Raw genomic sequence first — 21,710 nt, 5'->3', positions numbered from 1 at the left:
ACAAACAGAGTAACCGTGGATTGTTTGTACTGGTTTTGTCATCTCTAATGCATGCAGCTTGTGTTTTAAATATTCCTTAAGCGTTCAACTTTATATAAATAGCAGCTGCTATTTCAAAGCAGCGTTGTCTATGGCAAGTGAGGTTAAACTTGCTGCCTTTGGGGACAGAAATATTCTGCCTTGGTCCTCGGTTTTTGTGGAGGAAGGGACGCTGTAGTTTTGAGAAGAGACTATGGAAAGTAACAGTTTTCCTGTGAGCATTAGAAAGCCTGGATTTGTCGATGATTCTGAATTGTGCAGTGTGGGGCTCTTGGGGTGCTTGTTCAGCAGCATTTCCCTGCACGTTTGGCAAGTTTTTAAAGGCCATGTTTTGTGTAATCTGTGCAGCCCTTGAAAGCTGCGAACTTCTTTGTGTTAAAGGCTGTAGGTGGTAGGGCAGGATTTTCCTGACAGTCTTGTGGTTTTTGTCTTCTACCGAATATAGTATATCTGTAGAATTATTTATTTTTAGTTGTAGCTCTTCAAATGATATTGTAAAGGTTGGGTGTGCCAAATGCTTTGGCGAAGCACTTAATTTCTGTGGCTTTGTAGCAATGAATTGCAGACAAACTGTATCCCCTTAACAAGGGAAATAACTTGGTATCAAATGTTGCATTCACTTGAGTGTGATTCTGTTTATTTTGGGTTTGTTTACGGTGTGAAATGTGTAGTGAGGGGATGCATGGTTTCTGTAGCATTCGGATGATTTGCAAATAAGACTGTGCAAAATGGAGAGTGCTATCAACAGCCATGATCTCTGCTATCATTTTGTCATCTTTGTGCCAGTTGGCTTCTTTTCAGTTAGCATTTCTCTTATTTAACTTGATGGAAAATTTGATCTCTCTGCCACTTGACCTCTTTTTTGGTTAGCATTTCTCTTTTTCAACTTGATGGAAAATTGGAAGAGGCATAGTTAATACCTAAGAGCATCCAAGACCGTGCTACGTAGTGCTTTTGAAGTCTTTAGGAATGTCAGGCTCCTGATTTGGCTAACTATTGCTGATATAGTAAATTACTCAGGTGTCCTTCAGTTGTAGAAATGTGCTCTGTCCTCCTGATTTGCAAAACTCTCTGCAAACTAAACTAAAACCTCTCACCACTCAGTTCATAAGGTGAAGTTTGTATGTAGGTGTGGAATCCAAATGTAAAAACATTTTTCCAAAGGCAAATCAACAAACAGAATCTGGGAGCTTCTTTCCCATGGTTACACTGCATTCGTGAGATAATGGTCAATGAGATTTAAAAGTGTGTTTGCCAGAAGTCTTAATTACTTTGATAGCATCAGTTATGAAGCAAAGTTATATAAAATGATTAATGCCTTTATTTGTCTTTTTGTCTATTCTAGATTTAAAAGAAGCAGACTGTATTATTGGACTATAACTTCGATGTTTTGGAGTACAAGGGATGCTTAAACAATTTGAAGATATTGGAGCATGGCCACTCCTTAAAATGCTAAAGTTAAAGGAAATTCCTGGTCATCAAATCCTCCTGAATATCTGAATTTTCTTGATATTTACATTTAACTATCCTTAAATGTCCACGATTAAGATCTCATGCAACCATTGCATATTTTGGAGACCCTTCTCCAAAAGAGAACTGTCTATTTAAAAAGCAGAAATGACTGTATTTTCTTTTGGAACTTACTAAGGCCCAACACACCGAAAGATCATGACCAGCTTGAAGCGGTCCCAGACTGAAAGGGCTGTTGCCACTGGGGTAGCAGTTGGAACAGATGGCACCTCGAAAGTCCACTCGGATGACTTCTATATGAGACGCTTTAGGTCACAGAATGGTAGCTTAGGCTCTGCAGTCATGGCTCCGGTTGGACCTCCTCGCAATGAAAGTTCCCATCACGTTACCTCGACTCCCGGAGTCCCTAAAATGGGGGTCAGGGCAAGGATTGCTGACTGGCCCCCGAGGAAGGACAACATCAAGGACACAAGTAGGTCTAGTCAAGATATTGATGCAACGAGTTGCCTTGACAGCATGTCTTCTAAAAGCAGCCCTGGGAGCCAGGGAAGCTCTGTGAACCTGAATGCTAGTGATTCCGTCATGCTAAAGAGCATCCAGAACACGCTCAAAAGCAAGACCAGACAATCCGAGAACCTCGATTCCAGGTTTCTTACACCTGATGGCTACCCCAATTCTCCTAGGAAAGCTCTTCGCAGAATAAGGCAGCGCAGTAACAGTGACATTACCATAAGTGAGCTTGATGTGGACAGTTTCGATGAATGTATCTCACCTACCTTTAAATCTGGCCCATCCCTGCACAGGGAATATGGCAGCACCTCTTCAATAGATAAGCAGGGAACTTCAGGGGAGAGTTTTTTTGACCTACTGAAGGGCTATAAAGATGAAAAATCTGATCAGAGAAGCCCAGCCACGACTAAGCTCAGCGAACTCCTGATTGCCAGTGGAAGCAAGGGTTCGGGGTTCTCTCTGGATGTGATAGACGGGCCTATTACGCAAAGGGAGAACCTGAGACTCTTCAAGGAAAGGGAGAAGCCACTTAAGAGACGCTCAAAATCCGAGACGGGAGATTCGTCCATTTTTCGTAAGCTGCGCAACGCCAAAGGCGAAGGGGAGCTCGGGAAGTCTTCGGATCTTGAAGATAACAGGTCCGAAGATAGTGTCAAGCCTTGGACTTGCCCCAAGTGCTTTGCCCACTATGATGTGCAGAGCATATTGTTTGATTTGAACGAAGCCGCGATCAACAGGCATAATGTTATTAAAAGAAGGAACACGACGACAGGGGCATCTGCTGCTGCTGTAGCATCGCTTGTGTCTGGACCCTTGTCCCATTCTGCAAGTTTCAATTCTCCAATGGGCAGCACCGAAGATCTGAATTCCAAAGGAAGCCTCAATATGGACCAGGGGGATGATAAAAGCAATGAACTTGTGATGAGTTGCCCTTATTTTCGTAACGAGATTGGTGGGGAAGGGGAGAGGAAGATCAGCCTTTCCAAATCTAATTCAGGTTCCTTCAGTGGATGTGAAAGTGCCTCGTTTGAGTCCACCCTGAGTTCTCATTGCACAAACGCTGGAGTAGCAGTTCTAGAAGTTCCCAAGGAGAATCTGATCTTACATCTAGACAGAGTGAAGCGATACATTGTTGAACATGTAGACCTTGGTGCATATTATTATCGCAAATTCTTCTACCAGAAGGGTAAGTAGATCTGTTTCTCCCCATTCTACCGATCCTTTTCTGACAAAATTATAAACTTAGTTGACATGTAATGGTAATATTTGTGTATATTATATGTTTCTTACCATCAGTACTTGACCACCTTATTTTGCCCATTTGCTCCTTGAACCAGTGCACGCTGTGCTTAGTAGAACTGGTCACTGTCTTAAGGAGGAAAAAAATTATTGTGGTATCGTTATACAATGAATGGTTAGCAACAACTATAAAATATATTTGTCTTGAAATGCAATTTTGGCATCCACTTTGGGGAAAGAGGGGGGTTTTTGACGTTTGAAAGTTTTGCAGGTTTGTTTTGTTTGTTAAGCATTAAAATATGACTCTTTTTTGCTCTACATAAAGAGCTGAGTCACTAAGGATTTAGTGGAAAAGTGCAGCTTGGAAACTTAGATGTCATTTGCAATATTCTTCAAAAATTTTAAGCTATTAAAAGCAAATGAACCCTTGTATATTTTTAACATGAAGACTTTCTTCCTGACTTTTATTGCAGCCATCATCTGAGGAAAAAAAAATCTAATTTGTCAGATCTAGACAGAGCTGTGGGTTACAGCTTAGACCCTCATCTCCTGCTTTTCCCTTACAGTGTGTGACCTTGAAGCAGGTCTCTCTCCTCTTCCTACAGCATCCCTTGGTTGAGAGGTTCTTGTTACTTTCCCATTATCTTCTGTTTTGTGATAGTTTAGGACCGGGAGGTAGCCTGTGCTTTTGAATTCCCCCCACGATAATTGCTTAGAGAAGAGCCTGGGGAAACAAAAATGAATTCTTTTGCACGGCATAAGGTGAGTTCTGTTTGGAGGAGAGAGCCTGAGACCTCCAGCTCTGGCTGCAATTACCTTCCAATATCTCTCGCTTTGGAAGGATATGATTCCTTATTGCTCTCCTGAGTTGTGCAATCAGTAACTAAAGGGTCCGTTTCTTTCTACAGCTGACTTGATTTAACAGCATTTCTACAGCAAAAATGGGAAGACCTATTCCTCCTTTCCTTGTACCAATTCTGTTGTTTTCTGGTCACATGGCAGGCTGATTCAGTTTGCTAACCAAGCAGAAATCTTGTCATCACAATTCATTTCATTATTTTTATATTGCTTGTATGTTTTTCTTAAATTTCAGTGAGTCAAAGCAGCTTCCCTTGCAATCAGGGAAGTGCCAAAATCTAGTGGCAGGTGAGCAATGAAGGCACCCAGTGGAACCAGAAAGAGGTGCGAGTGGGATTTTAGTCCCTAGGCAGCAGCAATTTTCTGTCTTTGATTTAGCTAACCGTTAGGATGAATTAGATAAGATCTGTGTGATCTAGTCCTAAGGCTGTTGGTGATGCGTAACCAAATATAGAGGTGTCAGTATGTGGATGGAATGGGATTGGAGATAAGGAGCAATGATTTTCTTGTGCACTGAGACCCATTTTAGATTTCACTGTACTCATATTCAAACTACTTGATATTTATTGGAGACCAATTCTTTATTGGAGAAGTTGGCTGTATTTACAGAGTGTCATATTGGTGTGAGAAGAGTAAGGTTAGCTTTGGTGCCGTGTCAGCATGATTGCTCCTTTGCACCCCTATGAATGTGCTCTTTCAGCTCCTGCTGCTTGGTGTATGGCCAAGCACATGTTTCTGGGCACTCTGGAATGAAGTTGGAATACTTGCCAAAATAGATGAATATAAGACAATTAGTAATTAAAAATGTTTAGAAGTGAGTTGAAAAGTAAAGAGGAAAAAAAAAGACAATTACTGAAATAAAAGATTTATTCCCTAAATATGATATTCCTAGAATTAATCAGAATGACAGCAGGTTGGAAGTTCTTGCATCTCTTCTGTACGATGGCCCTGAGCGTAAGTAGTCGTGTTGCAAGCGGGGGAGGCATCACCAAGCCAGCCCTTCAGTGCCTGGACCGAGGCTTTGTTTCTGGCCTGCGTGCTGCCTTCCTTGTTGAGCTCCATGACCTTCTGATTTGTCTCATGGTTGTGATGGGAATAAGCTTTTGTAATTAACCTCCCTGAGAAAATGCACATTAAGGCAGCCGATTGCCTTCAGTTATGGGAAGCATTTCATGGCACGAAGGGGGAACATCAGCTTGTTCAGCCCTTTTTACTGAAGTGTTGAAAAGAGAGGTCTTAGCATGTGGGCATGCGAGACTCTCGCACGAGCACAGAGCTTTGCAGCCTCTCCCCACCCCTCCAATTAATTCCTTCCTATTAGCTGCAACACTCAGATACAAAAGAAAAAAAAAAAAAAAAAAAAAAAAGTGACTGCTTCTGGGCATAAAACCACACCCGTGGTCTCCAAAGACCAGAACAGTCTTTAAGTCATTTTGGAGCTTCCTCTAGCCCTGTTTTCTGACAGCGGGTCTGCAACGGATGCTCGAGGAAGGGTGAGAATAGGACAAGCATGAGATCCCACCTCCCAGGTATTCTGTCCCAGGTGAGGGGGGATCTGGGCAGTGTGTATAAATACCTCAAGGGAGGGTTTGAGGAGGAGGGCCTCTTCTCAGTGGTGACCACTGATAGGACTAGAGGAAAAGGCCACAAACTGAAGCACCAAAAGTTCCCTAGGAACATAAGGAAAGATTTCTTGACACTGAGGGTGACAGAGCCCTGGAACAGGCTGCCTGGAGAGGTTGTGGAGTCTCCTTCTCTGTAGATCTTCAAACGCAGCCCCATGCCATGTGTTCCAGGTGACCCTGCATGTACAAGGGAGCTGGGCTAGATGATCTCCAGAGGTCCCTTCCAACCTTAAGGATTCTATGATTCTGTGATTCTCTTGGACTTCCTAGCCTAGGGATAGTATCATTTATATTTAGTAGTCTTTGGACTTGCTGTTACCCATGTAAACTGTTAGTGCTCAGGATACTATGGCAGCCAGGAGTTCAGATGTGCACTAGCTGTGAAGAGCAACCTCCTGTGATCACTGTCTTCCAGTGTGACCGGGAGGGTCCTCACAGGAAATAGTAGCACTGCTGGTTTAAAAATGCTCCTTTTCCTCCTTTTTGCCCTTCCTTGCTGTTTGTTTTTGTAAGCCTCAAGCACGTTATCTTCTACAATCGTGTTTTGCTAGTCCTCTGAACCTTTTGCAGGTTGAGAGTGGAGAACTGTGCATAGTATTAAAGATACAGGCACGCCACCAGCACAGGTTTGCACAGTGGCATAACAGTGTCCTGAGGTTTTCTCTTAGTAATTCCTGATTTTTGACCATCCTTTATCAGTGACACACTGTTTTTGTTTCATCCTCAGCGCCTGACCTAGTTGCTCCCTCACTTACAAGGAATGCAAAGAAAAGAGGCGTGTGAAGAGAGGAGAATATCAGCACTGATGTATAGCTTAAAAATGTTTTGGAAAAGAATAGGAATGAGTATTTCCAGAGCATGTGGATTTTAAAAAATTAGTTTTAATTTTTTCTTGGCTGACCCCTTGAGTTGAAAATTTATACCTGGTACATTTTTATAATGCAGCTTTTGACAGAATCTTGACAGTGCATCACAATAAAGATAATTTTTGTTTTAGGCTAAAGGTTCTACAGAAACTTAAAAATTGATCCCATTTCCTCAGGTTGTTACTCCCGAGATGAAGAAAAGCCCCAAAGAAGGGACTCAGTTTCCAAACAATTTTTTTTTTTTTGATATTTATTTTTCATTATTATTTTCTGCAACAGTTCTGGTGTCAGAAATACCTGATATTGATTCAGGGCTGGATTATTCTATAACTGGCAAGATCTTTTATTAAAACATGAGAAGTTTTTTCTCTAAGATTTTTTGCTGTAGGAAAGACCTATCAGTGCATGCTTACCAACACAAGAACATTATCTTCAATGTGTAAAAAGCCCTTTTAGAAATTATTTAATTTTTATGCGTGATTTTTATTTATATAGAGAATATATCCATTTAAGATAATAGCTTTGCAGGTTAGATGTAGCCACCATTAGGAAGCATATACAAATTATGCCTTTATTTAAAAATCTTCCCATCTTGTTCATCCATTGAGCTCTGTGCCACTAATGCTTTGGAAATTGGGCAGCTTTTTCCATTACATAATATAATGGAATTATTTTTCCTCTACGGTAGCTATTTACTGTCTCTGGAAAGCGTTCAAGTCCCAATACCTGTGGTGATTATTTGACTTCCAGGTTGTTGCATTGGTACGTGACCAGCAGCTGCCCTGTGAATAATTTTTAACCTAATCATCCAAATGGCACATCAGGTGTAAAAGAAAAATATGTGCAGCTAACCACACTGAAAATAGCTTGCTTGAGCACGTTGGTTTGCCTGAGTGTATGCAGATATGCACACAAGAAAAGCTGTGCATTTGCCTGTAACTGGTTCTCACTTTATGGTAGGAAACAGATGTATGGTTACTGTCCGCTTCCGAGGAAAAGTGCCAAGTAAGGCTAAAGTGTAGTTTATGGATAGTAGAAATGGGACCTCACAGAGGTGTTTGAGAGAATATAGATGCTAATAATTGACATTCAAAATGGCATCTGTATATTTTGAAGTGACTTTATATTTCCCAGAATGTTTTTGCAAAGTCTTGACCGCTTGGAGTTTGATTCATTGATCTCATCAAGCTATGGAGAGGTGCAGAGGATGGAGAGGACACAGTGTCCAAGTGTCCGTCCCAGCCTGTGTTGCCACAGGAAGCTTCATCACAGAATTCATCCATAAATGGATCAGAGTGTGTTTTTAAAAGCACTTAGGTCACTTCTCTGTACCACTACTGCAAAACCATTTCAAAGCTTAATTTTCTTTGATAATTAGGTACTGTCTTGTTTCCAGCCTAGATGTATTTATGACCGATTTATCTGTTTGTTCTTTGAGAATGCTCCTCTTAAATCTGAACACATTTCTCTCTGCTTTACCCACCTGTCCCCAGAGCAGTCGTATTTCTTGAACGCTTCGTTTTGCTTGGCAGGGCTGGCTCCCTCGGGTCTCTTCTGCTGTTAGGGTCTTTTCATTTCGTATGTGATGGTTGCAGGCTTTCCCTGCGGCAGCCTCTGGGCTGAATTTCTCTTCTCACCGTGGGCACCAGGTTGTAAATGTGTTGTGGATGAAGTCTGGTAATGTTTGTGCAGTTGCAGTAGAACCACCCGCTCAGAATCGTCAGCTGGTTGATCAGAAAATTGTGAAAATGTCTTTCTGGTTTTGATGTCTGCAATACTTTATTTTCTCACAGTCATCCTATGACTAACTTGTATATCCATATGCCATCTGTCTGTTGGAGAATTTCTTTATATTGGCCTGTAAGTGCATGAAGTGATTTGTGCTGCCTTTACTCTCCTTGTCTTTGGCCATCCAGTTGTTCTTGGCTGATGTGCCAATCTTTAGCATGAGCACATTCTTCCTTCTCATGCTCACCTTATCATAAAAGGTATTGAGCAAGATCAGTTCCAAGGCCAGGCCCTGATCTCATCAACACTTTTTTTTCCTGCACCTAAACCTTTTTGTGTTTTAGCCAGTTTCTTAATTTCCTTTGTAGTAGTACTCATTTTTGACATCATCTCCACTTTAAATGTAGGTTGCATAAAACATTCTGGTTTTTGGTAGTCAGGACCAATACCATAATTGATGGACTTTTAAATCAAGAGATAGGCTTAATCTAAAACTGGTGCAGGGTAATCTAGCTTGAAACTCCATATTTTATTTTAATGTTTCCTACAGGAAACAAAGTTGGAGAAGTTAAGGCCATCTAAAATACAGTGGAGATATATTTAACTTCTCCAACTTTGTTTCCTTTGCAGTCATTTCTCTGTCCACCTTCCATTTCAGGCATTTCAGTTCAAAAACATTCTTAGTGAATAATGAATTAATTACCAGTGATATATCAAGCCTTTTTTCAAGGAGAACCATTTATTTGCCTACTTATAAATTCAAATGAAAGACAATTCATCAATAAAACAACCATATGGATGGAAACACTCATTTTTATCACCTTGTCTAAACATCGCTTAGAAAAGGCTGCCTGTACATCCAGAAGAACAGGCTGTTCTCTTTGCCCATCGAGTTCCTTAAGGATTTTGGAATGACAGTTTCCACGGGCTGAACCAAGAGCATCAGTTTAGTTTAGCTCAGCATCAAGCAGCAGCCACCAGTCTTGCTGCCCCTGTGGGCAGTTTGGAGTTGGTGGTCTGGAAGGATTGACTTCTCTGAGAAGTTACTGCTTTCCTGAGCTGCTTTTAGAATGAGAATGGGTTTTATGTTAGCTTTGCTTAAACTGTTGGCAGATAATGCAAAAAACTTTGCTTTAGTCCTTTATATAACTGCATTTTCTTTCCCCGGATCAGTACAATTTAAGTATCTGCCGAATATAAAATTCCCTCAGCAAGCTTTAGTGCTTTGCTTGTTCAGGATTAGACTGTAAAAGACATTATAGCACTGAGCTGTCCTTTTTGTTTCAGGAGGACTGCTTCCCTTTCCCGTATTGTGCTTATAAATTCAATATCCAGGAAAAGATCTTCTAATTTGTGTACCTATGTTTATGCAGCAGACTTTATTTTAGGTACAAATTTTTTTAAAAAAATGTGTTGTTTTTTAATGGTAGTTTATATGAAATAATCACAAGCTTTGGAAGTATTACCTCCAATGAGTTTTTGTGTGATTAAAAAAAAAAAAAAAGCTTTCTTTATTTTTGGAATAAAATTATTGAATCCAGTTGTAAAACAGCCCTTCTTTTAATTCATAAAACACTTAATATCCATTCTAAGGTTAATAAATTAAGTTTTGTTTACCTTAATTTCTAGCTTCCACTGCTACCTGAGCCAAGATGCATTAATCATAACCCGCATGTATATTCTTTGCAAATATGGATAAATTGCTTTGTTTCATTACTTACAGTATTTTCATTACTTAAATTTTCATAGATATTTTTAGCAATATTTTTTAAAGAATTGCTGTATTTTTTCACAGTCTGCATTTAACTCATGAATTATGAGGTTCCTCTTCCCTCCCTTGACGTGTCTGTTTTATTGCTGGGAGATAGAGCGCAGGGATGGTGAACTGAGAATTCGCTTAGACAATAAGGACAAACCTTATCAGAAGTGCTGTTAAATGGCTTCAGAATTCATTATCAACAGCTGGTAAAGATGCAAGTAGCAGGACAAAGTTCAAACTGAGAACAAAACCCCCAAGCAAAGCAGGATCCAGTGGTGTTCCCCAGCAGTAGTGGTTCCCATGCAGTCTGCATCAGAGAGGTGAATTCTCACGTAGGACAAATGAGTTTCTCATTTGGAAGCAGCTGCTGGTGGCTTCTCAGAAGCTCTTTCAGCAGGATTCATCTTTAGAGGTTTGCACTGTGTCCTTTACCTCATTACTCATCACCTAGGGCTGCCTTTATGCTCTGTGGGCAGCACCGTGTGCTTCTAGGGTTCATCATCTCTGCCCACGGGCTGGTGGCTCTTACTTCAGGGCACAGTTCATCTCATCCTAGAGTTCAGTGACTACTGAGTTGATCTCTGTGGACTGTAAAGGAAGCTAATTGGGAATAGCTCAGAGGTGATTTTTTTTTTTTAAGAGTATATAGGTCAAAAAAATCTAATCTTTCCTATCTGGAAGCAGTCCTTTGGATTGTGCTTATTCACAGGGGCCACCTCCTTTCATAGCTCTCAGTCGAGCTGAAGCTCCCAGGTGACCTCCTGTTCATAGTGAGCAGTTTTTCCAGCCCTCGCTCCCTCTCTGCCACCTCGACAACTTTCCTTATTTTAAACTCAACTCTTAGCATTTTAAATTTAGTTTTAGCATTATTGTTCAGTACTTCCCTTCTAAATAATTTAGCAAACTGGTCTGTTTCTTGCTTTTTTTTTTTAACCTTATTGTAGTTATAATTTTAGATTTGCTATAACCAAGTTTTCATGCCCCTTTTCAGCTTCCTCATTTTTTTCTACCTTTTGGAATTGAGTGACAAACATGTGACTTGTATGTTCTTTGCTTTTTCCATAACAAAATTGATTTTCGGCCTTTGTTTAGTACAGTTGTCTGTTGTTCACATTTTAATATCCTGACTGCTGAATTTCTCAGGGGTATTTTGGCTTTCTCTTTTTTTTTTTTTTTATTTTTAACGAGGGGAAATGGGCTGTATTTAGCTTAGGTGAAATTGATTTTGTTGCAAGAGGCAGTGTATCCTATTTTTGTCCTTTAAAAGAAGAACCAATGTTGAATTTCAGTCAACCTGTGTAAATGATGCTCCTTGAGAAAATTGAAGAACAAGAACAAAATTCTGGTACCACTGAAGGCATGTTTCTATTATCGCTAGTGGAGTCAGAAATTAATTTCTAGTATAGCAATTAAGCATGACAATACAGTTGCTATGCAAAGAGTAAGATGGACTGTTTTGTTCTTGTTTTAAACCCCAGAACACTGGAACTATTTTGGGGCAGATGAGAACCTGGGTCCAGTAGCAGTGAGCATAAGAAGAGAAAAACCAGAAGAAATCAAAGAAAATGGACCTCAGTACAACTACCGGATCATATTCCGAACCAGCGAGGTAAGTGATATAGGGAAGTAATAAAGAAGCTACCAGTGAGCAGAGAAAATCCAATGCTGTGTGTGGAGTTGGTGGGTTTTCATTGTCAACAGATTTCCATCTGGACTTTATAAATACTATCCAGCAATCTCCTGATCAAAAATGCAATATATTTACAGCAAATCAGAGTAGACAAGGATATCAATGAACTATTCCATAACAACACAGAAGGAAAGTGTGTGTGTGTGAGAGGGGGAATAGTTTAGGTTAAACTTTGAAAAATTTACTGGAGCTTTATTAAATGTAAGCAAGCAAAAGAGGGGAGAATTACTTCACCCAGTGTCATGTATGGCAGTGGGTAGATGGGAGGGAAGAACTTTGGAGTCCTGCACTGGAAATCAACAGGAGAATGGCAGAAATCAGGGCTTCTAGAGACAGACATTTATGGTTACCTCCAAGCGGAAGAGGTATGAGAAATTGCAAGTGGAACCTTTTCACTCAGCTTGAATTTTGCTGTTTTTTCCCTTCAGTTCCTACATTTACTAGTGGGATCTTGTGTCTCTTTATTTTTATTTCTTTAAGTGAAATAAAATGGAGGCATATGTTCTACCTTTGAGCTGAAAAAATTCATACCCACTTTTTTCTCATTCTATTCAAGACAATATGCCAAATATCAGTGCAGCTTTTAGCAAAATTCCTCTATAAATTTCCGCCTATTTACATTTCTACCTAGAATAGCAGCCACTATAGTGAAAATGTCCAGACTCTTATAAAGTTAATAGACTGCTAGTCTACAAAACTGAGCATCAGAAAGTAGGGATATTTAGCAGCTGTTAAGAGTATTGTGCTTGTGCTCACATGGCTGCTGCTGCTGCTGTCTTCTCCCTCTTTGTAAACTTCTCTTGCTGGTGAAAGTCTTGAGAAGCAAAGATGCAACCTGAAACAAGTGACTGCCTTCACTTACGTCAGTGAAGTGGTACCGGTCTCCTCTATAAATACTTCTTTTTCAAATAAATGATTCTTCGAAGAGTCTCATCAGTTACAGAGGGTGATACTCTTAAAGGGCTTTTTTCTATCCCTGCAGATACAGTTCAAACTGTTTCTGATTGAGATTTAGGCATCATGTAGTAACTACTATTTGCTAGGTGAGTGCTGCTCTGTCTCTGCCAAGAGCAAAGTGATTAAAACATATTTTTCCTGCTTTTTTTTCCAGCAGCTTCTTGCTTAGTTGGCATTTTTGCACACAGTTTGAAAAGCCATTGAAACTTTCACATAATTTTTTGAGTTAAGCGCATTTGAGGGAATAACTGTGCTCTGCTTAAATAAAAAGTCTGCTAAACAAACAACTGAAATGAGGTTAGCAGACTACCCTGAGCTTTACTGAAAAGTAGGCACTTTTTATGTCTAAGAGAGTAGAAGTCTACTTCGAAGTTGTGTTTCTTTGTTATTAATTCTAGCATGACTGTTTTTTTATTGTGAGCAAAAATCTCTTGTCTCTATTTAGTTTTGATCACTAGCAAAGAATAACTGATTGGGGGAAAATGTCTTTTGCTTTTTTTTGTGCTTATGTCCCTTGCATGGACTGAGGGGAGGAAGAAAAAAAACAAAAAAAATGGACTGAGGCGTTTCTGAATGTTATTGCTAATTTAAATCTGTCTGGTTAGTATTGCAGAAGCTGTTCTGTTACATCCTATATGCAGAATGGCTTTTTTTGGCTACTGTCTAGTTTTTAGCAAAGAATGTCTAAATCACCAAATAAAATTCAAAAGAGGAGGCAGAATAAATTCTTCCCCTTTTCCTCATTGTGTTATGTCTAGGCTAGAGCTGAATTATGTTAGCTATGACATGTGAAAAGTTCTGAATTACAGCCCCTTTCTATGAATAGATACAACGTTTAGTCTGAATTGCAGTAAGGCTAACACGTTCTTTTGTCACATTTTTGCTCAGATTCGATTAAAAATAAAATCCAAGATTTTAGCAATTCTTAAGAGGACATTTCTGGAAGTATGTGCTGTTTATACCTAGAAGTGAAGCACTTCATTTGTGTTACTTATCTACCTTAGAGGGAATCTTTTTTGTTTTGTCTTTCTTGAAGGAAAATAGTGTAGGAGTTGACAAAAACTTTGAAGTGTAAAAATGTTTATTTGTTGCTATTGTTTTTCCATGCTGTTTGATGGAAACAGCTCTACCAGGTGTTTTTTATTCAGTTTTTCTTGCTTCATTAAAACCTGAATTGAGTTACTTTTGTAAGAATATTTATTAGCCAATGTATAGATTCAAAGTACTCATTTGAGGTTTGAGTAAATTGAGGAATACAGTAATTTGTTTCTTGTTCTATTTACTGTTTGTCGTTAGCTGTTAGCTAAAATTACTTAAGGAGAAAGGACTGAATACTGCTATTGTGGAGTTGGTAAATATATTCCCTATTGGTCGTCTTTCCTTCTTTTTCTTTTTCACTTTTTTTCTTCCTTTGTGCATAGTGATACTGACACTGAAGAAGTTGAACATACCTGATAATCATTTATTGCATGATTTATGTAATAAGTGTGACTGCTGCCATATGTTAAAGATGCCTGCCCATATGCAGTGACACACAGTGCCATAGCCAAGGAACAGCAGTTTCTAAAAAGCTGCTTAAGGTGATTTTACGGTGCAGCCTGGCTGCTCCAGCAAGGTCAGCTCCAGCAGGTTGCCTAGGACAATGTCCACGTTTGAGTATCTCCAAGGATGGAGGCTCTACACCCTCTCTGAGCAACCTGCTGCTCCACTGTTGAGCCAGCCTCACAGTAAGGAAGTATTTCCTGATGTTCAGGTGGAATTTCCTGGTTTGCAGCTAGTGTCTGTTGCTTGCTGTCCTGTCTTTGGGGACCACTGTGAGGAGTTTGCCTCTGCTTTACATCCTCCCATCAGATATTTATCAATATCGATAAGGTCCCCTGAGTCCTCTCTTCTTTCTCTGTGGATATGCCTATATATAAAGTATTTTTGTTCCTTCAGCTTATGACGCTACGAGGCTCTGTGCTGGAAGATGCTATCCCTTCAACTGCCAAGCATTGCACAGCCAGAGGACTTCCCCTGAAAGAAGTGCTGGAGTATGTGGTTCCTGAGCTGAACATCCACTGCCTCAGACTGGCCTTCAACACTCCTAAAGTTACAGAGCAGCTAATGAAGTTGGATGAACAAGGGGTAAGTGCAAAGTCGTAGAATAAAACAAATGTTGTTCTCTTTCGTTCCGAGTAATTCTGTGATTTTTGTTTGCTTTATAGTTGTTACTGAGCATACTGAGCATTTTCACCAAAGCCTAAAATCCTAATGCTTAAACGTCATTGCTATCAATACAAATTTGGGGTTTTTTGTACCACAGGTATCAAACTTAATTGCACTGAGTTTCAGTTCTTTTATCTGGTCATTCTCTGTTATAGGTTCATTTAACTTCTCTCATAAATTCTCCTCTATAGCTCTCACAGCCTAGTGATGCCAGCAAATTTAGTCACCTCTCTATTCCTTGCATTTATCAGCTTGTTAAATTCTGCTTTAAATACTGAATGTCAGTGCTCACTCTACTCATGGTTTTATTCACTTGTTTTCTGTCATTTAGACAGTTATTTTTCAACATGAGAGATGTTGTGTTTCCATGGCCATATATTTAGGATTTTTTTGACTATTTAAAGAAGTATTTTGTTAAATGTCTTTTGGAAACAGTGTGTTTAGTAGTTCCATCTTCCATAGATGTTTATCAGTTTTTTAGAAAACACTGATCAATAAAACAATCAACAAAGACATAGGATGGGTGAAGGGAGATGTGTTACCTTACAGCCTGCTGAGAGAGAGAAGAGATTTTTAGACCTTTGTGTGCTTCAGTACAACTGTTTTTTTCATGTGATCACCTTAGAAACTGGAGACCTGAATGCTGTTCTACTTAAATGTCTACTTAAATGATGACAATGATGTTTGAAAATGGATTTCCTATTTATGGTCTGTTACCTGAGTCTAAATGTAACCTGCCCTTCAGCCAGAAGGAAACTTCTGTTAGACTCTGTAACTGATGGATAAGTCATGGTATCAGTTACAATCTCTGTCTTGATAGTGAAGAAAATGTACTTTAATTCAGCATGGCTCCATAAATGAGCGTTCAGATTCATAGGACAGTGCATTCCCAATATGCCCATCAACAGCTTGGAGTAAGAGTAGTGTTGCTTGCAAAAGATTAATGGGTCAAAAAATCTGGCAGAAAATTATATTAAAATAATTTCAGTGAAGTTATTTCAATTACCTGTGTTAGCATAATTTTCATGGAACTTTATAATGTCTGAAAAAATATCACATTATTTTTTTCTCTGAAATTATTCTAATGTCATATTCTATATTTCATTAATGCTCCAGTAAGTGGCATTGTACGTTTTCTCATTATTACTTGTGCCATACTTCTGAAAATCCTAAAGGGCAATGAAGAGTTAAAATGTATTTTCTACATCAAAGTATTTTTCTGTTTTGTGGTAATGAAACAATTTGACACTTTAAACAGAAAAAGATAAGCACACTCTGTACTAATTAGAAGCTGCCTCCTTTATCAGTTCCAAGTTACCACAAAAATTTGGCTAACAGCTGCTCCTCTAATTAGGTGTACAGACTGTTTATCACTTTTTCCTTTCGAGTGGCACACCGTTTCATTACAGCAGAACAGGTGCTTGTTTGATATAGCAAATAGGATGTTTTGTAAATTAAAGGTTTTATGAATATACAGTGACCTTAACCTGGCTTCTGTCTGGTGCACACTGTTATATTTCACCCCATAACACCTTCATTGAGCCAAATACACACGCTTTAATAAAGCTTAATTTCCAGGAAGGCACCAGTTTCAACTAAGGTAGACTGTCATTTTATTACCCATTGAGTGAGATTTTGAAGCAATTGATTATTTTCATGCTCTACAAAGTTATTCTCACTTCAGTATGTCTGGCTATTTCTTCCAGACTTCTTCTATTCTCTTTCTCTGCTATATTTGTAGATTCCTTTCATGAGGCTTATTTCCGGTGAAGGTTTTTGTACGCTGTAAATAAATCATCTGTCCATCTTGTTTCTGATAAACTAAACAGATTGCACTTTTCACATCTCCCGCTACAGCATATTTTCTCTGAATTTTGTGTCATTTTTATGGCTGATCCTTATCTATTCCAGCTTTTTAATATCTGCAGAATGCAGACATCTGAACTGCGTATGATATTCCGATATCCGCAGTGCAGAAGGAGGTGACATCTTTAGTCATCGTTGCCAATATCTGCTCGTCTGGCCCACGTGGCTTGTACCTAGCTGTACTTCCCATTAGCTTGATTAAAATTCCTTCATATGGATGTGGAAGGTGCAATCCAGCCTTCTGGGAAGCCTTGCGAGCTTTGTAGTTAAGTACTGCCTACTAGTCTGTCTTGAATGCAGAGTTCATTGCTAACTTATTTGAGGTTTATTTCCACACATGCTTTTAAAATTTAATTATCGTAGACCAATTACTGGTTTATCCCAGTAAAAGTTTATCTTTATGGTGATTCCTCATTCACAGAAATACTGTGAAATGTCAGCCAACTTTTAATATCGCTCTATAAGGTAAAATTGCTGAGTAGTTAAGTCCAAGATAAGCTTTGGATGGTCTTTCACCAAGTGCTGGGCACATATTTGAAGTGCACTTCTCCCACATCTATAATTAGGTAAAGACTTTTCTTTTTTCACTAAAATGAGAGTACTTTGGTGAGAGTTTAACCTCAGCATATTTCAACCTTCAACCCCTTCTTTCTCTCTTCCATCAAATTATACTCTTTTAAGGACCTTAGATTTAGCAGAAGGAAGTAAATCGCAACTATGTGCCCTTGAATCCGCTTTAATTCCGCAAGTTTAGCAAAAATAAGAGCATAAGTAGAAGACATTTCATTGCACAGTCTTTGCTAGTTTCTCAGGCTGACGTTTTCAAAGGTACAAGTACAGTCAGAGGGTTGCTTATGAAAGATGAATTTCCATTACTGCCTATATCATGGAAAAAAATTTCCTTCACCTGTTTTAATTTAAAAAAAAATTACTAGGAGAGAAAGCTGAAACTATCAGGACTTTTTGAATAGCACAGTATAAATATTAATTTTAGCTTATTATACGTCTAAATTTAACTACTTCTGCCTATATCATCCCAGCAGATGCTAAAACTTTTTGAATAATATGTATATGTGTGTTCTATTGCCCTTTTAAGACCAGTCACAATGTGCTTGGATGACTTCCTTTCAGTACCCTTGCAAATATCTGTTCCTACATAACTAGTCTTTCAATCTCATGAAAATTTTGATAGACTTTTTCATTATTATCCACTGACAAAATGGCATTTACTTAAAATGGAGCCTATACAAAAATTCTGTGGAGTAGGAGAGATTGCAATAAGTAACCTTGCAAAAAGCGTGCGTTCTTTTCCTAGGTGAGTTACCTACACAAACCCCAAGACTCCTTTGTACCCTACCAGTTTCTGCTTGTGAAACTGTTTTTGGAAACAGCAGTAAATGGCTGTTGGGTGCTGCTGTTCCTGCCTTCTGTGTCTTCCTTTTCCGTAGTGTGGCATAAAGTGTGCAAAAGGGTGCAGCCCCTTTTGCCGGGGAGTCGATTTGCCATCTGTGGAAACAGTTTGTTTTGAAGAATCACAGTTGAGGTCAGGTAAAACAGGCATTTTGTTTTTGTTTTTCACTTCTGCTTTACTAGGAACCTAAAAGTATAAATCAAATTAAAGCAAAAACAGAAGTAAAACTCAGAGGTATATTTGAATTTCTGTGTCAATAAATACAGTCTTTAAAACTGTTGCTTTTGTTTGTTTGTTTATGCTGCTGTATTTTTTAAGCCAGAAAGACCAGCTGAATGCCATTGATTCCTTCAGTGTTGCTAATGGATGATGGCATTATTAGTAGGTGGTTAACTTCTGTCTTCTTTGGAAAATGATATTGTTAATTTTGTGAATAATTACAGAAATGAGTGAATGTTGTGCCCTGTCGTTCTGTGTGGAGGGTTTAGCATGGTATAGTAACCATGGTACCCGCTGAAGAGGGAGAGTCAAGTTCCTGAATTTTCTCAGCCTACACTTGTGGTGTGATTCACTGCAAGACACAATTTCCGTGCTGCAGTGTCATCTTTCAGAAAATAAGGAACATGATTGTTTATTTCATTTTGGAAACAATTTGACATCTTCAGATGAAAGATGCCATAGCACTTACGGAGGAACACAATGGGAGTATTTGTTAGGATTTTTAGGTATCTTTCATTTGTGAATAAGAGTTTAATAAAAACATGAAGAGAATTCAGTAAATATGTTGCACTATCACTTGATGTAAATACAAGATTTTTTTCATCTCTTTCTCTTCACAGTTAAGTTACCAGCTTAAGGTGGGTATCATGTACTGCAAAGCTGGGCAAAGCACAGAAGAGGAAATGTATAATAACGAATCAGCAGGTCCAGCCTTTGAAGAGTTTCTTCAGCTCCTGGGAGAACGAGTTCGACTCAAGGGATTTGAAAAGTATCGGGCTCAGCTGGATACCAAGAGTAAGGCGTTTTTAACTATTCCCCTGAATGAACAAAGTTTTTCACTTGGTCTCTAATTGACCTTTTGCTCAGAGTTCTAAAAAAGTGACCTCTTTGCTACATAAAGTTGCTCAATCTTAGATGTCAAAGCAGAACAATATGCGATTTGACCCACGCCATAGGTCTTTCCTCATCTTGTTGATGATTGAATTTGGATGCTAACTCAGTATGAAATTTTCATCAAAACTCCAACATCTGTACAGTTGTTACTAGCATTGTGAAATCATCACCAGTATATTGTGTAATAAATGATCAGTAGAGTTGATATGTTTATGGGCTGCTACAAAAAAAAATTCTGAGAATTCATCTTCGTTGTCCACCTTGGCAAGTTGATCTGTTGCTTTTATGCTGTGGCTGATGCATGTAGTTTTTCTTCTAGGCAGTTTTGTATTACTCTTGTCAAATTATTCTTCCCTGTCTGTTTTTTTTCCCTCTACAGCTATTGAAAATAAACTGTTTTTGACAGTTGATTATCAGCTTTGACCATAAAACATACTGTAGCAAAAAAAAAAAAAAAAAAAAAAAAAAAAAAAAAAAAATGTAGTGAGAAGATGATCCTAGGTGGCAGTATCTATAAAAGATATGTTCTGGTTTGGGAGTCAAGCTTGTGAAATAACAGTTTTAACAACTTGGGCATGCTTTAAGTTTATTCAGTGTGTAGATCTATTTAAAACCTCTTAGCAGATCATTTTTGACCAGTCTTCCTTTGAATATTGAAACTAGCTTATGCCTATGGAAATCTCTTGTTATTTTACTCACTTGCAGCACAGAGAATTAAATAGAGTTGAGCCATGAAAGCAGAAAAACATTCATCAACTTGCAGTGCAGCAAAAACTGTCCTCTTGGGGGGTTTTTCTCCCATCACAAACGCAGTAACGTGCTTTGCTTTACTACTCCATTGCTCTATCTTGTGTCCTTGATTCTTACAGGCACCAAATTGCCATCCCCTCAAGCTGTTCTTGATCACATCATTGCTATCATCGCCCTTCTAATCAGTCCTCTGTGGAAAAGAAACTTGCTTCAGTTAGAAAACTAAATATACATCTTTTTCATGCACATCTGAAGTGATGTTGAGAGCTGACATGTCTGTCTTTTTCACTTCAAGCTGGGTGTGTGCCCGATAACACCTACCCGCTCCATTATGTATCTGAAAGAATACAAAGAGAAGAGAGGTTTGACATGAGGTGTTGCTGTGATCGAGAAGAAAGGGAGATGCGCTAGGCAGGAGCTGCTGGTGAAGGCGTATCACAAAGTGCTCCCTTCAGGCAAGGCTTAGGAGCTCCTCAGGGAGAACTGTAGGAACATCTGGGCTGTGTGAGACCCATAGGGTTGTGTTGTCTGCAGGATCATGGGGAATTGCACGGAGCACACGGCAAACATGAGTACTTCAGTAACTGCATTCAAGGGAAATAAAATGCTTATTCTGCGTGTATACAGATTAGAAATAAAGGATTTCAGCCTGGCTGACTGTGTTTAGCCTTTGCTAGAAACTTAGCATGGGGAATTAGGGGTTGCCAGGACTGAATGAATGCGTTACGCTGACACTGCTGTTCAGAAGAAAGAGCACAGGGAGGAAGGAGACAAAAGCAAAGCGCTCTCTTTGGCTGTGGTGTGTGTGAAATGACAATCAGCAGCCTGTCTCTTTGAGAGTGGCACAGAAAGCTAGGCAAGGCATACCAGACAGTATAGAGACACCTGAGAAATATGCAGGGTTATCCATTAAAATAGGTTTATCCTAGAGCAGTGTTTTGCTGGGTAGAATATCATGGGTGTATAGCTGAAGTCTAAGGTAAATGTATACAGCAGTTGAGCCATTTGTTCGTTCACCATACCAGCTGGGGCCTATGGCATGAGTAGCAGAATACATATGGGCAGTACATAAAGCACCAAGTAGCCAGTTTTTCCTGCCCGCTCGTCACACAGAAGGGCCTGGGCTGTTTGGGTAAGTGTGGTTTCCATCAAGTTTCAAGTTTATTGATTTTTTTTTTTTAGGATTTTTAGGATATTTTTAGGCAGCTAAGGTGTGTACAGGTAGGTCTGTGTGCAGCTAGGGAACCCTCTTCTCCCTCTCGCAGCTGTGGGCTCTCTCGTTGCTAGAGGCCACCACCACGAAACAGCTTTTTCGGTCTCATTACTCAGGAAGCTGTTTCCCGAGTGAACATTCGGTTTAATGTCAGCACAGTTGAATGCAAAGATGCTCTTAAAACGAATGTCTGCTCATTAACTTGTGCGAAAGGTTGGAGCAACGATGTACACTAATTTGCCAGCTTTCCATACCTCTGACCATGTTTTAGCGGCAACAAAAAGCAGACGCCTGAGTAGGACAGGAGGAAAGATTCCCTCACTGGGGAAGGAAGCTGCTTTGTATATACTCTGGGCAGATTTTCACAAGATTATATGTTTGTATTTTATGCAAACTTGGAAAAGAAAG

At 39.3% G+C, this 21,710-nt stretch overlaps 1 protein-coding gene across 5 annotated transcripts in view; it reads left to right on the top strand.

Moving 5' to 3' along the window:
* SIPA1L1 (signal induced proliferation associated 1 like 1) overlaps positions 1-21,710 on the top strand; it is a 165,022-nt gene that overhangs the window by 95,677 nt on the left and 47,635 nt on the right. For all 5 annotated transcript variants that reach the window (XM_026038594.1, XM_026038595.1, XM_026038598.1 and 2 more), the window contains 4 exons: positions 1,385-3,205; positions 11,573-11,703; positions 14,680-14,868; positions 19,066-19,240. In XM_026038594.1, the coding sequence (XP_025894379.1) occupies positions 1,708-3,205; positions 11,573-11,703; positions 14,680-14,868; positions 19,066-19,240 (1,993 nt within the window). In that variant the 5' untranslated portion in view covers positions 1,385-1,707. The remainder of the gene's footprint in view (positions 1-1,384; positions 3,206-11,572; positions 11,704-14,679; positions 14,869-19,065; positions 19,241-21,710) is intronic.

The sequence above is a fragment of the Nothoprocta perdicaria genome, unplaced genomic scaffold, assembly GCF_003342845.1.
Source record: "Nothoprocta perdicaria isolate Ctin4 unplaced genomic scaffold, notPer1 scaffold_213, whole genome shotgun sequence".
Lineage (NCBI taxonomy): Eukaryota > Metazoa > Chordata > Aves > Tinamiformes > Tinamidae > Nothoprocta > Nothoprocta perdicaria.
Note: the sequence above shows the minus strand (reverse complement) of the source record. Positions and strands in the feature narration are given on the sequence as shown.